Source organism: Alligator mississippiensis, chromosome 12 (genome assembly GCF_030867095.1).
Source record: "Alligator mississippiensis isolate rAllMis1 chromosome 12, rAllMis1, whole genome shotgun sequence".
NCBI classification, from domain to species: Eukaryota; Metazoa; Chordata; order Crocodylia; family Alligatoridae; genus Alligator; species Alligator mississippiensis.
The window spans coordinates 16,043,759-16,059,488 of record NC_081835.1 but is presented as its reverse complement, the minus strand read 5'-3'; the positions used below and the strand labels follow the sequence as shown (position 1 = coordinate 16,059,488).

The 15,730-nt window shown below is 41.4% G+C and overlaps 1 protein-coding gene across 1 annotated transcript in view; it reads left to right on the top strand.

Moving 5' to 3' along the window:
• The first annotated feature begins 3,274 nt into the window (after window positions 1-3,274).
• Window positions 3,275-15,730, top strand: part of C12H3orf20 (chromosome 12 C3orf20 homolog) — a 53,641-nt gene continuing 41,185 nt past the window's right edge. The window contains exons 1-6 of the mRNA XM_059715997.1: window positions 3,275-3,751; window positions 4,319-4,429; window positions 5,149-5,271; window positions 6,341-6,443; window positions 12,533-12,685; window positions 14,362-14,476. Coding sequence (XP_059571980.1) covers window positions 3,322-3,751; window positions 4,319-4,429; window positions 5,149-5,271; window positions 6,341-6,443; window positions 12,533-12,685; window positions 14,362-14,476 — 1,035 coding nt within the window. The 5' untranslated portion in view covers window positions 3,275-3,321. The remainder of the gene's footprint in view (window positions 3,752-4,318; window positions 4,430-5,148; window positions 5,272-6,340; window positions 6,444-12,532; window positions 12,686-14,361; window positions 14,477-15,730) is intronic.

Here is a 15,730-nt window from a genome sequence, read left to right as displayed (position 1 = left end):
GTGGTGGAGTCTGAATCTAAGTACACTAAGTGGTTGAACGTCCCTTGGTAGGGAACAGAGATCTGTAAATTACATTGACTTCTACTCCCTTTAAACATATTTATATTTGCCTCTGACTTTGCACTGCAGCTTCATTCCTTCATGATCCTTTAACACAGCTATACCTGTTTTAAAAGAGGCCCAGTGAGACTATATCGCCTGCCAAGGAGCCACGTTTAGTCAGTGGCACAACTAGAATTAAACTTTTAAGGATCGCAGTTTCCTTCTCCCTGCCTAAACCAACTCAAATTGCAGGCCAGTTGGTCTCCTACCCTTGTCACTCCTTTCTTGTCTTTTTGTTTTGTTTTGTTTTGTTTTGTTTTTGTTTTTGTTTTTTTTTGGGGGGGGGGTTGTCTAAAGGTATCTAAAGTTCTCACAAAGCAGGGACTTTGCCTAAAATGACTTGCACAGAAATTGCTCAAGTCTCAGCTTCCCTTTTCCTCCCCTTCATTCCCACCATCTAAAGTCAGCTTCATTGTGATCAGCCCTCTCATTCTTTTCATTTAGTAAGTCCCAGGGAAACAATAGTATGTTTCCAGGCTGCCAAGGTCACATTCCCCTCGGTCACAGCCTGCCCATTTCTGGGAAGATTTTCTGCTTCCCTCCCTGTTTAATGCCATCTCCTAAGAGCTTGGTGCTCAGACCTAGAAACCGTTGGTCAATGCATACACGCTTTTGTGCTGTGTTTAAGAATATGCCATTATCAGTGACACGAGTTTTGTCTGTCAGCAGCTAGAGGTGCAGGGGCCCCAGAACCCGTGCACCGATCTCCTTGACAGCTGGCTGGCTTCATGGCCTCAGCAGGGGCCACCATCCCTGCAGCTGTCACCCCGCTGCGTCTTAGCGCACACAATGTCACCCATGTCATGAGTTTTGCTTGTCTGCAGCTTGAGGTGCAGTTTCCCCCAAACCCCTGCACCGATCTCCTTGAAACTTGGCAGGCTTCGTGGCCTCAGCAGGGGCCACCACCCCTGCAGTTTTCGGCCCGCTGCACCTTAACACACACAGGGTCATCTATGTCACGAGTTTTGCCTGTCAGCAGCTTGAGGTACAGTTCCCCCAAACCCCTGCACCGATCTTGAAACTTGGCAGGCTTTGTGGTCTCATCAGGGGCTACCACCCCTGCAGTTTTGACCCCTCTGTGTTGTAACACATAGACGTGACACAAGTTTTCTTTCAAGAATCTGGGGTGCAGTTCCCCCTGAACCCCTGGACCGATCTTCTTGAAACTTGGCAGGCTTCATGCTCTCAGCAGAGACTACCACCCCGGAAGTTTAATCCAAATCAGACAAAAAAACCAAAAGTTCTAGATATTTCACTGATTCCCCATTATACCCTATGGCCGGATCTCCGAAGCGGCTCCAAAGCGCTTCGGAAGCTCCAAACTGCTTTGGAAAGCCTAACGAAGCTGGTGCTTCAATCCAGACATGCTGCTTCGGATGCCGAAGCACGGTCCGAAGCCTCACACAGCCCTAACAGTCACCTACCCCAGAAATCTTCAAAAGGAGACTGGACAGTCCCCTCACTGGGGTCAGTTGTCTTTTCCTGCCTAGTGCTGGGGGACTGGATCCAATGATCTACAAGATCCCTTCCAGCCCCTAACAATCTATGAATCAAACATAATTTCTGTTTCACACTGGGGCCTAGAACTACATTTGGGTCCGTGTCTGCAGAGTAAAAGTAACAGGTACCGCTGACTTCGGATAATATTAAACATCTTCACTCCCTTGAGAGGAGAGCGGTTTAGACAGCAGACAGGACCCTTCTGTTCTCTTGCCAGCTCTGCAATTAATTCCTGCATGTGCCTTGTAACAGCCAGCTACCTTGAGCCATTCAATAATAAATTAAAGTTCTTTGACCTTTTCATCAGCTAAGCCTTATAAAAAACATGGTTTTAGGTTCTTGAAAGTCAGTCAATAAACACCCATGCACACGATCAATTTTATGAAGAATTTTGTGGAGAAGGTGTTGTAGCCTCATACATAGTTTGCCAAATTCTTGATAAGTGATCTATAAGTTTAAAACAAGCGTAGCAGTCTGGCAGGCTCTCAGACCTGTTTCTGCCACTGAGCCATATTCAAGGAATGATGCCCTTCACTGTTTCTGTTGCAGACAATTTTCTCATTCCTTCTCTTGTCCTTGTCAACTCAGACATTGCTCTAGATCAGGGGTGGGCAGTTATTTTGGGTGGAGGGCTGCTTACTGAGTTTTGGCAAGCCATCAAACGCCACATGACAGGCAACAGGGGCAGATAAATATTAATTTTCTAAATTTTTAGGGACCCCACAGGCTGGATAGAATGGTTTGGCGGGCCGCATTTGGCCCGCGCACTGCATTTTGCCCACCCCTGCTCTAGATTCTGTTCTTGCATCCATGCAAATCAATCTGAGTTGCCTGATCTAATACATTGTAGGGTGGAAAACATATTAGTATTTAGATATAAAATCCAGTGTAGCTTCAATCACTGAAGTCACTCAGGATCTTGCTCATTATCCATAAATTTTAGTGCACCAATTTTTAAAATGCAGATGAACAAGGCAAGTAGGTAATAGTAATCAATATTGTTCACCTTTTAACCTTCACTCTCCCTCACATTTTTTCTGCTGACCTCTTTTTTGTGATGTGTCCAACTTAGATTGTAAACTCATCTGCTTTTAAAAACTTTGCCTGCAAATCACCAGGCACAACAGTGGCAGGAGGGAAATAGCAAGAAACAGTCCTAACCTTCATTCTGGGACTGCTGTGCTCTGTTAACCAGATGCCACGTTCCCACCCAGAGGTGGCTGCATTTCAGTGGAGGGCGAAGTGATCTGTGGGTAAATCGGTCCAATCCAGTAGCAATTCAAGTAATGTTCTGTGGAGTAGTTAAAACCATTCTGCTGTGCCAAGCTTTTCAGTATCTTTCAACTGAAATTTCCAACTATTTGAGTTGGTCTAATAAAAGATATCAGATTTACCCAAAGAACCTTGTCTGCCTGTGTCCTTAGACCAACCCAGCTACAACCTACACCCCTGTAAGTTTTTCAGTATTACATTTCATCAGGCTGTGTAATGCATTCCGCCAGGATAAAAACTGATATCTTATATTCATGTAAATTATTATTACTTCAATTATAACCAGCGCTGGCATTAACCCTGTTAATTCCAGTGAAACACTTTTTTGGTCACCCTGACTACAGAACCAGTCCATTAGCAAAGAGATTTTTGCATCCTCTTTTGTTTGTTCACCCAGATTACCACTTCAAGTAAAGTAGCCACAAGTGAAATGACTGCATCGCCAACATGAATGCCAAAAGAAGTACTGTCAAACTGTTTGAGGAGGTTAAAGCATCAGCTCCAGAAATTCTGGCCCAAATCATCCAGCTCCTTGCAACGTGCCATAAGATGGGCATTCATGTGCCTCGAGGGATCAAAAACATCTTTGAGTTCACCTGGGAGGAGCTAATACTAACATCCCCCAGGAAAGTTGCCACTGGTGACTTCTTTCCCATTGTCCACTTATCTCCAGCCTTGGGAAACTTATCCTCTGGCTCTCTCTGCAAGCCCCACATTGCAAAAAGAACTACCATCAGAGGTGCAAGACTAGAGCCAAAGTATGCATCTCCTTCAGCTGAAAATCAGCAGATACTCTTCAGGTTCCAACAAAGGTCCATCCACCTGCTGAGTGAACTCCTCAAGCTGAAGATGCAGGCGATGATCAATTCCGTTTCTCGTAAGGACACCTAAGTGATTGCATTACATTATTTTTCTTACACAGATCACAGTGAAACCTATCCCTGTGTTAGAACATTAACCCTGATGGGAAATCCTTGTGATCATTTAATGTGCTGGGATTTGGTTGTGACAAATACTCTTGGTATTCCACTATGCAGCAGGTCATTCATTCAACTAGTTATTCCTAACTGGTGCCCTGGACTCCCTTGCTTTTGCCTGTTATAGGGTGTTCTTGATGTTTTGGCTATTATGAGGTTGAAGTGATTTGAGGGAGTCCTTCACTTAACAATTGCCTGCAAACACAGGGGACCAATCTTGATGGCCCAGGATGCCCTTTCTAGCTCTGTATTCTAATGCTTCAATGCCTTTGAGCAGATAGCAATTCACATACCTTTCTACACTGTAGTTAAACTGGTCTGATATGCTGAGCACCATGACCCAGGCTACAGGAAGACAGCATATTAACACCTTCTGTGCCTAGTGAGAAATCTGATTGTTGATAGAAGACGGCCTAAATAGGGAGAGCAGTTTCATTTTTAGTTCACTATGGATGTTTGTTTCTCAGGTTATAGCACTGATGACACTAGCAAGAAGTTTTTGGAAGCCGCTCAGCTGCTGCGCCCCAGGAATCAGGAGGAGGCTGCTGAATTAATGGCACAAACACCCAAAAAAAAAGGTAGGGAAAGAAAATTGTGGCCATGTTTTGGAAGGTTGCAATAAAATTGTCCAAATACCACATTTACTATATGAACCATTTTACAATGGATTTTCCATGGCTTTAGCACCACTTGCTATAGCCAGTTCATTAATATGAGAATTCCTTAGGGTTCCAGACATGATTAGGATTCAATGTGAAGCACTTTCATAGAATCATAGAAAATTAGGGCTGGAAAGGACCTCAGGAGGTCACATCTAGTCCAACCCCCTGCTCAAAGCAGGACCATCCCCAACTAGATTATTCCAGCCAAGGCTTTGTCAAGCCAGGTCTTAAAAACCTCCAAGGATGGAGTTTCCACCACCTCTTACAAGGAAAGAGACTATGCCTGCCCTGAAGAACTTACATTCAAAATAGACAGGACAGCTGCAGGGTGGGAGAAGGAAGTATAATTATCCTCATGTTACAGAGGAAGAATGGAGGCAAAGAGAGATCGAGTCATGTGAAGCACTGTGAAAATTGTGTTTAGATCTCCTGGGTCCCAATCCAGTGCCTTGCCTTCAAGATCCTTTATCCTCTCTTCTTCCAGCCTCAGATGTATGAATAAAGCCAGACATGAATTGTGATGTAACTGAAGTTGGCAACAATTTTTTCATTTTATTTTCTTCCCCTTTATTGTTATTTTTGTTCATCTGAAAGCCAGTTTTAACTTTCTAAGCATATGTTTTGCTTAACCCCAGTGTTACATGGCATCTACAGGACCATCCAGATTTCTTCCACCATTCAAATTGTGCACCAGGTCCCCATGTCCTGCATCAGCTTCTCGCTTTCATCAAAGACGAACAAACAGCTACAGCCTCACCGTAAGCACAACTTCTAGGCAACCTCTCACCTCTAACTTAAATAACAACTGCTTCCCCCCCACAATGAGTTTATGAGAGCCAGAGCGGGACACCACTTGTCTCTGCAATAGGAAGCCTCTGAAATGAACAAATACAAAACCAACCCAAAAAAACCCTCTGAAAAAAGCACTGTCCATCATAATGCATGGCATTTTTGTACAGTGTTACTGATATCCATCGTGCTCCAAGTTATACTGCTTATATCAGTAAATATACCAGTATATAAAATAGGACATCATGCAGCATGCAGGCAGTGGTGTTTTGACTGAACTGTCCCTCGTATGCATTTACAAGGCCCCTATTACTATAATATCTGAACACATCACTTATTTGTTGTGTATTCATCAGTGTAACACCCCAGGGGAGAGCTAGGGAAATGTTGACCTCTTCATTTGACAGTTGGGGAACGGAGGTACAATCAGGCTACGTGATTTGCCCAGGATCTCACAGAAAATCTGAAAACAAATATTCACTGACCTGAAACAGAGACTCCTAAATCTCACTGAACTGTTTCACTCTTCACTGGTTCATCCTTTCTCCCCCCTCTCTGGACTAAACTGTCTTCAGGATATTTTTATCCAAATACACTTTTAACTGTTTCTATTTTTTTACTCTCCCTATTTCCCTTCACGATTCCTTCCCTCGGCACTATCTTGTGTTCACACATGGGAGCTGCATGTGTTGACTCGGTCTCTATTCAATTAGACTTGGATCTGGACAAAAAAGCATTCAAAATTTCAAAATTTTATGAGGACAAATGGTGTGTTTTTCATGAAAACATGTTCCTACTCTTTGACTGGCTTTAATTAAAGTGCCTGATAGATATGACAGAGCAGGGGTTGAAGAGGGGAACAACGCCCTTCAGAGACCAGCTCTATTTTTAACAGAAAATTACTGAAGCTTTGTGACACTTACAATTTTTCCTTGCTAACGAAGAGATTGACTGTCCCTTACTTTGCATAGATTCTCTGGGGAAGGGTCTACAAATGTGGTTGTTCATATACAGTAACTCACCATTGGCTTTTTTCAGCTTCCTCTAAATTTAAAGCCGTGAAGGAGACACCACCTGCATACCAGCAGTTTGATCCCTGCCCTGAGGCCAGACAGAAGCTCAAAGAAATGTGCCGACGTATGTAAGCATCCCCAATGGCTGCACTTGGTGAAATGGACTGTAGAAGGATGCAACTGGACATGGCAATGGCCTAGTTACACTCATGGTCTACCAATAACCAGAACAAGATTTGTAGAGAAAAGTGTCAGAAACCCTGTAATGTGGGATATGTACTCACAGGCAAGGTTTCTTCCTAAACTCTGTCAGTTAGATGTTGGTTTACATGGGAGCATGAACACCTGCAGCCCCTTATAGAGCTTATCCTGTCTAAATGGTCCAGTTGCTACCTGCTTTTTCAAGTGTCTATTTCCTATCTGAAAGTGTCAATAAGAACTAGCCCCACAGCCCCAGCTAGTGATGAGGGATCTCTCTTTTTTCCTGAATCAATAGAATGTAATTATTTTGGGCTGATTGATGGTTTCCCCCCATCTGATTAACTCCAGGTTTACAGGCAATATGTGTTTGGAACAATTATGCTTGTTTATGTGACTTAAAGGCAAGTACATCTTATAAATATCAGGTAAAAAGAGAGCTGGTGCAGGCTGAAAAATGCCATCCAAATTTGCTGAAAGATCATTTTTCACAGCAATCCATGCTCCATGTAGATAATGCCTGTCTTCCTGAAAGAGCACACAGTTCTTTAAAAACCACAGGAATTATGTGTTCGCCATTGAAGTAATTTTAGCTGTAAAGTGTAACATCCCATCTGCATCAATGCACCGATGTTATGGGATGGAGAAGTTTTTGTAATTGAAATCATAGGAGGAATTTGTGAGGTCACAGTACACTCGTGCAAGTGGGAGTTTAGCAGAGATCCTGTGGTAAAGCCTCCTGTTTGTGTGAAATATGCCATCAAGTCTTTATCAGTCAAAAGTAGATAACTAATTGGTAAATATAAATGGGAGGAAAAAAATCAATATTATTAAATGGAAAGGGATGAACTACATATGGAAACGGAATACCCCAAATGCACACACCTGTGTGTGAAAAAGAAAATAAATGCATATTGCACACACCTGAGTGTGAAAAAGAAAATAAAATCTAAAGCAATTACAGTACTATAGAAAGAAGAAGAAATAGGCATTTCACAGGATAGCGAATGGGTATGACCCTTCCAGTTCCATTTTGCCAAGGGGAATCCAGACCATGCAGGCAACAGTGACAGTAGTTACCATCTGTTGGCTGGTTACATGTCCAGTATTAAGTCCTCCTAGTTCTCATTTGCAAGGTATCCACTTCATAACTTAGTAGATAATAGATTTTTTGGCAGTCTCTGCACAAAAGTCCAAGGACTGTATGAATGAGCCACCAAGATGGAAAATTCCCCCCACCTCCCCTTCTTGAAATAGTGTGTCCAGGTCAAGGACAAGGTACATTCATGAGTGTGGAGGGTTGGCAGTAGCTTACACTGACTCTAATTGTGCAGTATTTGTTTTATGGATGGATTTCTTGACACCTTTCAGAAGCAGCAAACTCAGTACTTTGTTAACAGAGGAAAAAATTAGAAAAAGCCTTTGCCCGGGGGAGGGGGGGGGCGGGGAGGGGGGGGGGAAGCTGATGGTGCCTTTTCTTGAAAGGTGTCAGAAAGAGCCTAGTCAACAGAAAAATCTGTACAGCACTTGACACAGAATATGTATTGAAAGACAGTACTCCACTGAAGTAAATCAGTGGAGTTATGCCCATTCATACAAGCTGTGGACCTGAGCCACTGGCTTCATGTATTTAGACTATATGTTGAAGCAGATGCCTCCTTTATCCCTTTTCACTGTAGAGAGGAAGAGAATGCTGCAATCAAAGCCAAGGGCCACACCAGGCCTCTAATACTGCGCAACTATGCGGCTACACTCCTATCACCATCCATTTCTGTCCGGAAAGCTAGGACTGGTGAACCACAGGTTCGCCAGCCCACAGGTCCCAAGTCTGACGAGATGAAGTTCTATTTTGCCTTCCCTGATGGGGGGTCATTAATTTTGTATCCTTCTATTGAGAGCAAAGGAGAGGGTGGATTAGCAGAAAGTAGCCAGCACTTACCAGCTAAGTGCAAGGGTAGGCTGTGGTGAGCAGCCCTTGGGAAATCAACCCTGGGGTAGGGTATATCATTCCTCAAGTATTAAAGTGACTAGATTACAAGAGGTTCCCCAGGGAGAACTGGAAATGACACAGTAGCAGCACAAATGCCATCGTTCCTTCTGGTCCACCAAGTATCAAAATGTACAGAGGGGTGCTGAATGTGCCAAGCTTTCAGACCTGGGACATCATGCTTAGTTGTCTAGAAACCTAGACATTAGCAAAATCTTATGTCATTTTTGAAGGCTCCTACCACAGAGAAAGCAATCGTTTGTTGAAATTAGAGAAATTAGCCTGGATTTCTGTGAGAGAAAGTGCAGACTAGCAAGTAATGAGATTCAGTGATATCCCCCTCTCAGCCTCTTCTCCGCAGCTGGAGCTCCCTTCTATTTGACCTTGTACTTCTCTACACCCTGGCATAACGGAGTCAAGACAAAAAGATGAGTTCTCTTGTGTCTTTCAGGCTTCAGGGATTTTCAAGGGCTGCTTTTACTACATGTATTATGAGCAGCCAGTGACACATTAACTTTTCCTATTCCCTCATCTGAAACTAAATTTGCTCCCCCACCTCCATCCCCTAACTCCATGCATCTCGATCCAAGTGATCAGAGAGCCATCTAATGGAATCTGATAAAAGGTACAAATGAGCTACTTTGAAGGAAAAAATGGAAGAATTTATAGCACTTGGCTTTGTTCTCTAATACCTTCTGGATGGTGTCCCTCTTTTAGTATCTAATTCAAATCCCAAATGAAGTCAGTGGCTCTTTTCAGTAGGAATCAGTAGGAATGTGATGGATTCCCTTTATTTTTGGCATCTGACCCTTGGATGAGTACACCTTTACTAGCAAGTAGCTAGAGACAGGTGACTAACAAAAGAATCAAGGGCCAGTTTCACCGACCTCTAAAAAGCTTAAATGTTCAGCCAAGCTTTGTCTAAGATATCTATTTTTATCCTAAGCTCATTGAACTGAGACAGGAATTTCACAGGAACATACTTTTTATGGAATATCCATAACTTTCTGCTGGAGTGGAAATACCATAAGAAAATTTACTTTTATGACCACTTATTGAGGACCTGCTTGTAATATTTCTATTGATTCAAAAGCTTTCATTTGTCTACAAGAGATTTCGAGTAAAAACAGACAATCTCTCAACCAGAAGAAAGTACAGTTGCTATTAGTATTCAGACCCCAGTGTAGTCAAGGTAATATAAAAATTTGGCTGAGCTACATGGATTAGACTGTTAGATTTTTGTCTTGCTTGGTCTGGTCCCAGTTACAATCAGGAAATGCAGAGACTCTGTTTAGTATTATAAATTAAATTCTTATTTGTACTGGACCTGGGAATGGGGCCCTTTGTGTTGGGCACTGCACCAGCACAGGACAAAAGATGGTTCAGGCCCAAAAAACAATTAAGCATGTAGTACAGTGTTGTTAAAAAGTAACCTCACCGGTCTGAACTCTCAGAGAATACCAGGGCATGCACAGTTTCAAAGGACAAGTCTAGCCTTGAAACCATCGTTTTATGCTTCTGTGGTAAATTTTCCCAACACTAATTATAACCCAGTGATTTTCACTGAAAACCTTTTGGGTGTCATAGCGGGGACCATTGACATTCATCTGTCATTCACAATTAACTCTCCACAGCCCTCCCAGTAGACCCCTTATTGGGTCTTCTGCTAATTTTCTATTCTACTTTAGTTTGCTTCTTATGCTACTTCTGCCTGCTAAAACTGGGTAAATTGCTGACTTAAGGAGAGCAGCGAGGAGAAAGAAAGAACTAGGAAATGCAGCTTGTTTCCCAGGCCTATTTAATTTTCATAAATTAAACTTTCAATTCCAGTCCTTCAGGGAGTTCACAGACAGTGAAGAGGTGAAGTGGGATAGAGCGCTGTCTGAAAGACGACCCAGTCCTTAACTCCATCTCTAAGGGAATTTCAGCCCATTACCTTCTGTAAAAAGCTGCTTGGCTGCAGTTCAATTTGTGGTTGCTTCACAAGAGCTCATGTTCAAGTTGACCTTTTGACTGCACTGGGTATTAAGAATTTAACGCTCCTACTCCAAGATTTCATATTATTTCTCTAGTTTAAATGAGTCCATTCATCACATTTTATCCAGTCTCATGCTTTCTGATACAGTGTTTTAAACACAACAGGCTCATTTGGAGACCTTGTCACTCTCTTTTTTACTCCACTTTGAGCTCTTCACTTTGGTTAATAGAATCAATTGCTTTAGTGTTAGTTACAAAGATGTCAGTGAATTAAGTCCTTACAGAATTGGCTTCTACAAAAAGAGACAGACTCAGTGCTCAGTCAGACAGTCGTTATTCAGCTGCCAATAATGCAACCCAGTCACTGGGAGTTTAGCAAACCACGTCTCATTACAAAGGATGGAGGTGAATTTTGGAAGTACTATAGCTTTGAGCTGGTGTTACTGCTATGCAAAAGCCGTGGTTAACTGGAATACAGAATAGCAGGGTGGTATCTTTGTCACTGATTGTTACTGTCAGAGAAATTAGTGTTAAGTTTTTCCCCCGCACACATGAAGCCACCTTTTTACCTGTCAGTTTGAATGACTGACTTCAGCACCTGAAGAAAACTAGTAGAACAAAAGTCACTTCTCCCTGGAAGAACATGTTGTGCGCCCCCCTTTGTAACAAGCCTACAGAAGAACTGATTGGATAACAGGTGTTGGTTGTAGCCTTGTTGGTCTAAGGACATAGGCAGACAAGGTTATTTGGGTAATTCTGATATCTTTTATTAGACCAACTCAAATAGTTGGAAAAAATCTTCTTTGCAAGCTTTCAAGAAAAATTCTTCTTTGCAAGCTTTCGGGTACAGACATCTATCTTCAAGCCTGAAGAAACCTGTTGGGTACAACCACCCACCTTCAGGCCTGAAGAAAGGTGTTTGCGCCTGAAAGCTTGCAAAGAAGAATTTTTCCAACTATTTTGGTTGGTCTAATAAAAGATATCAGATTTACCCAGAGAATCTTGTCTGCTTGGATAATGACTTTCTCCACCTAACATTCCAATGAGAATAAAAAGAGACAAAGAAGTTGTCAAAATTTACAACAGAAAATGTTGCCTTTTTGTCAAAAAGCCCCAACACAAAATTTTTCAGCAAAAAATTGTCAAAATCTGAGAAGATATAGCCAACATTTTCAGATGAAAATGTTTTATGTTGTGATTGAATCTTTTTTTTTTTTTAATGTTGGTAAGTACTTCCTAGAAAAAAAATTAATCAACACCCCCGCCCAACCCAAGTTTTCTGCCTAAACAAAAAAAAAAAAAAATCTGACAAAATTTGTTGACCTGTCCTAACCAGCCTTATCTCAGCTGCTAGTGAAACAGCTGCTCTCTCAGCTCACTGAACAAGTTAATTTCTGTGGTGTCCCTCAGTCCTCCTACCTTCTGCCTTACCTCTAGATACTTTCTGAAGGCTTGGAAAGGCATGAGCTTTCATCCTACTTAGCAACAACCTATAAGCAATAACATACATAGATGCTAGCACACAGGAAACAAATGCATAAATGTTTCCTTTGTATACCAAAGTTTCTATACGTTGTTTATTTGAAAAATGTGTATAAGCGTCTTTCCTCAATAAAGTTGTTAATTACAAAAGAAACATCACCCCCCATTCCTTAATATTACTAACAGTTATTTGAACCCATAGTAAAAAATGATGAATCTTATACTCTACTTTAAACTTGTCCAGTTCAGATTCTGGCAAATACATGAATGAAGTTCGTTCCAGAGGGCTAGGGCACGTGTATTCACAAAGCTTTTTTGTAATTTAGGACTCAGACTTTTCTCACTACATAAGCAAGTACTATGAACCCCAGGAGGTAGGCTAAATTCATTTGGGGTAGAATAAAACAAATATGGCTATTCTGAGAGGGGGAAAAATGTGTTAGATGTTAAGGGATCCAGCAGAAAGAACCTAAATGAAGGCTATGTATACTGTAGCAATTCACAGCTAGAAAGAGCATATCAGGAACATTATTTCATATATCAGTTGTGATCATACTTGACAATCTGTATAAGTTACCCAACAGGAAATATTGCTGTTTGCCAGCTCCCTTTATGCTGCATGGGAAAATGTATCACCCTTCTCTTTAATGATTTTCCAAGTCTAGATGTTTTAGCTTGTTTTGCAGCTGAAGGCCAGGCATGTGTGCATTATTCCTTCAAAGCCCGGTGAGTGGATTTCAACTTCTTCCTATCATGTAGATAAATCAGTGGAGCTGGTGCATGGGAGGAGAACATAGGTCTATTTTCCAGAGCCGCTGAACACCCGCATTGACCTCTTGGAAATATGTGCACTTATTAACTTGAGTGTTTGACTGACTCCCAGACTGGAAATGTTGGAGGCATCACAGCAGTAAAGCCATCAGAAAAAGGAGTAAATGCTATAGTGTTACAGTATCATATGTCATTATATGTGATATTGAATATAAACTGTAACTATATTGAAAGACTGAAGAGCCCTTTTTGTGGAACAGGGTTTGGAGATAACATTGCAAGGAGGGCTTTACATGAAAATAGAAAAAGGACACTGCTCTGTATTGCATGTGATGCCATCCTATTACAGGCACAACCCTGCTTGAGCATGCTGCTGAGACATCAAAATACTAATGTTTAAAAGTATCTGCAAGGATGATGGAAATAGGGAGGGGCTTTCTAAAAGTCTAAAGGAAAGAAGTATTTCTAGACCATAAATTTACCTTTCTATTCTAAGGTGGGAAGACTTGCCAGTGCTCCTGGATTATGGGTTTTTTTCATGCCTTAAATGTGACAATTCATTAGACACTATTGCCACATCACTTCAAGATGAGATGCCTGGGTACATTCCTCTTCAGTCATTAGGTTTCTGTATCCAACTTTTATCAGTTTAGTTTCCAGTACTGAAAAAAACCGAGGCATGCGTGTAACTTCATGCATACAAGTAATAGCTCAAGTGTGCAAATGCTTGCAAGACTAGAACGTTAATTATTCGGTCTTGTATCTGTTTGTGTTATAGCCAGTAAAAAGCAAAACATTTCACACTCCAATTGTGCCTTCTAATCCAAGGAAACCAACATACTTTTCCAAGCATTAATTAATTATACCTGTAAAGAACCCTGTAAGGGAGAGATTATCATTTCTACTTTACTGCTAAGTAGAATAAAGGCATGGAGAAGTAAAGTGTCTCACCCAAGATCACATAGCTAGTTGCTGACAAACATAAGAGCAGAATCCTGAGATCTGAACTCCAACCAAATGGCTCTTCTTTGTTAATAGTAATTGAATACACCTTCAGAAATATCTCTTGTTATATACCACTTACAGTTCATCAGAGCTTTGTAACATTTTTTATAGCACATGTATGAATCTAACCCCAGTGTTATAATTAATGCTCAATAATGACTACAATGCATGCTACACCCTCGAGGAAAAAGGTCATCAGAGACTTGAGCTATGCATACAGAAGGAGACCAAAACAGAGTAAAGTGGTAGAGTGGTACAGTACAAGCTTTGGATTGCAGATTGTCTGATGTAATGCTTATGGAAAGAGCAGAGTGATCCCACTTAAAATGCCTATATCTTTCAGAAATTTCTACCCACCAGATGGTTCAGATGCTTCATTTGAATTGGCTATGATAACCAGATCATATGTCATTTGTGGTTTCTTTACAAATGCAAGAAATTACTCCAACACACCAAAAACAGGCACCTGGAATGTGAATCAACCCAGTTTTTCAAAGCTACTTTCTTTCACTTATAAGAGTATAAGGAAGATCTGTTGAGATCTCCCCCAGAACTGGATATTCACTCCTGTTATTTTATCCAATTAATACTGTATCACAAAGTCTAACTACTTTTTCTCTGCTCAGCTGTTCACTTGCATTAATGATGGATCTTGGAGGAGGAATTGTCAGGGACAGAGATGGATATGTAACTCATGAATGGACTTGGTCTTCAGGGACTTTTCAATCTTTAGAATTTCAGGTATAAAACTAAACTCTTGCTGAGTGTCAGTATTCCAAGAGTTATGAGAGTCTAAACCTATAAATATTTTCCAAAGTCCCTGTGTGAGTGGTGGTGTCCACTCTGTCAGTGTCTTCTGTTTGATGAAACAGTGGTTTTTATTTATTCCCTTTGATGTTACTTTTGTTTTGATCCAGGATTAGAATCATAGGAAGTTAGGGTTAGAAGGTCATCTAGTGCAACTCCCTGCTCAAAGTAGGACCATCCCAGCCAAAGATTCATCTAGCTGGGTTTTGAAAACCTCCAAGGATGAAGCTTCCACCAACTCTCTGGGTAACCTGTTCCAGTGTTTTATTACCCTCCTAGTGAGAAAATTCTGCTTAATATCTAACCTAAACTTCCCTTGCTGCAACTTGAGACCATTGCTCCTTGTTCTGTCATCTGCCACCACTAAGAAAAGTCCAGCTCCATCTCTTTTTGAATCCCCTTTCAGGTAGTTAAAGACTGCTATTACATCCCTTCTCACTCATTTCTTCTCTAAACTAAATAAGCCCAGTTCCCTCAGTCTTTCCTCAAAAGTCATGACCACCAACCACCTCACCATTTTTGTTGCCCTCCGCTGGACCCTCCAATTTGTCCACAACCTTTCTGTAGTGGAAGGCCCAAAACTGAACACAGTACAGGCAATCCTCAACTTACAAGGTTTCGAGTTACAATGCTTCGCACTTACAACGTTTATAAATTGACACCCTGTTTCAACTTTCTGACGTCAATTTCGACTTTACAACGCTTGATCTGACCTAATGCCATGCCAGCGAACAAGTCTGTTGCATCGCCCATCTCCCTGGAGAATATCTGTCCATACTTCCTTGGACACTTTCTTTAAGAAAGCAGACAAGTCTCCAGAAAAGCCTGCAGCCAAGAGTCCTGAGAAGACTCCAGCCACAAACCTTTCAAAAAGTCCAACCAAGAGCCGTTCAAAAAGTCCAGCAAAGTCACCTCAAAGAAGTTCTTCCAAATCAATATGATTGCTATTTACAATAGAAATACATTAATGTAGCTATACTACTCATCTATAATTGATTCAGTACAATATTCTGGGTTATTTTTGGTGAAAATAGAGTATCGGGCCTTCGTTCAGAAACCAATCCCCCATTTATAGCATTGTTTCCTATGGGAAAATTGGTTCTGAGTTACAACTTTTCGACTTAAGACACGGCTTTCAGGAACCAATTTTGTCATATGTCCGAGGACTGCCTGTACTCCAGATGTGGC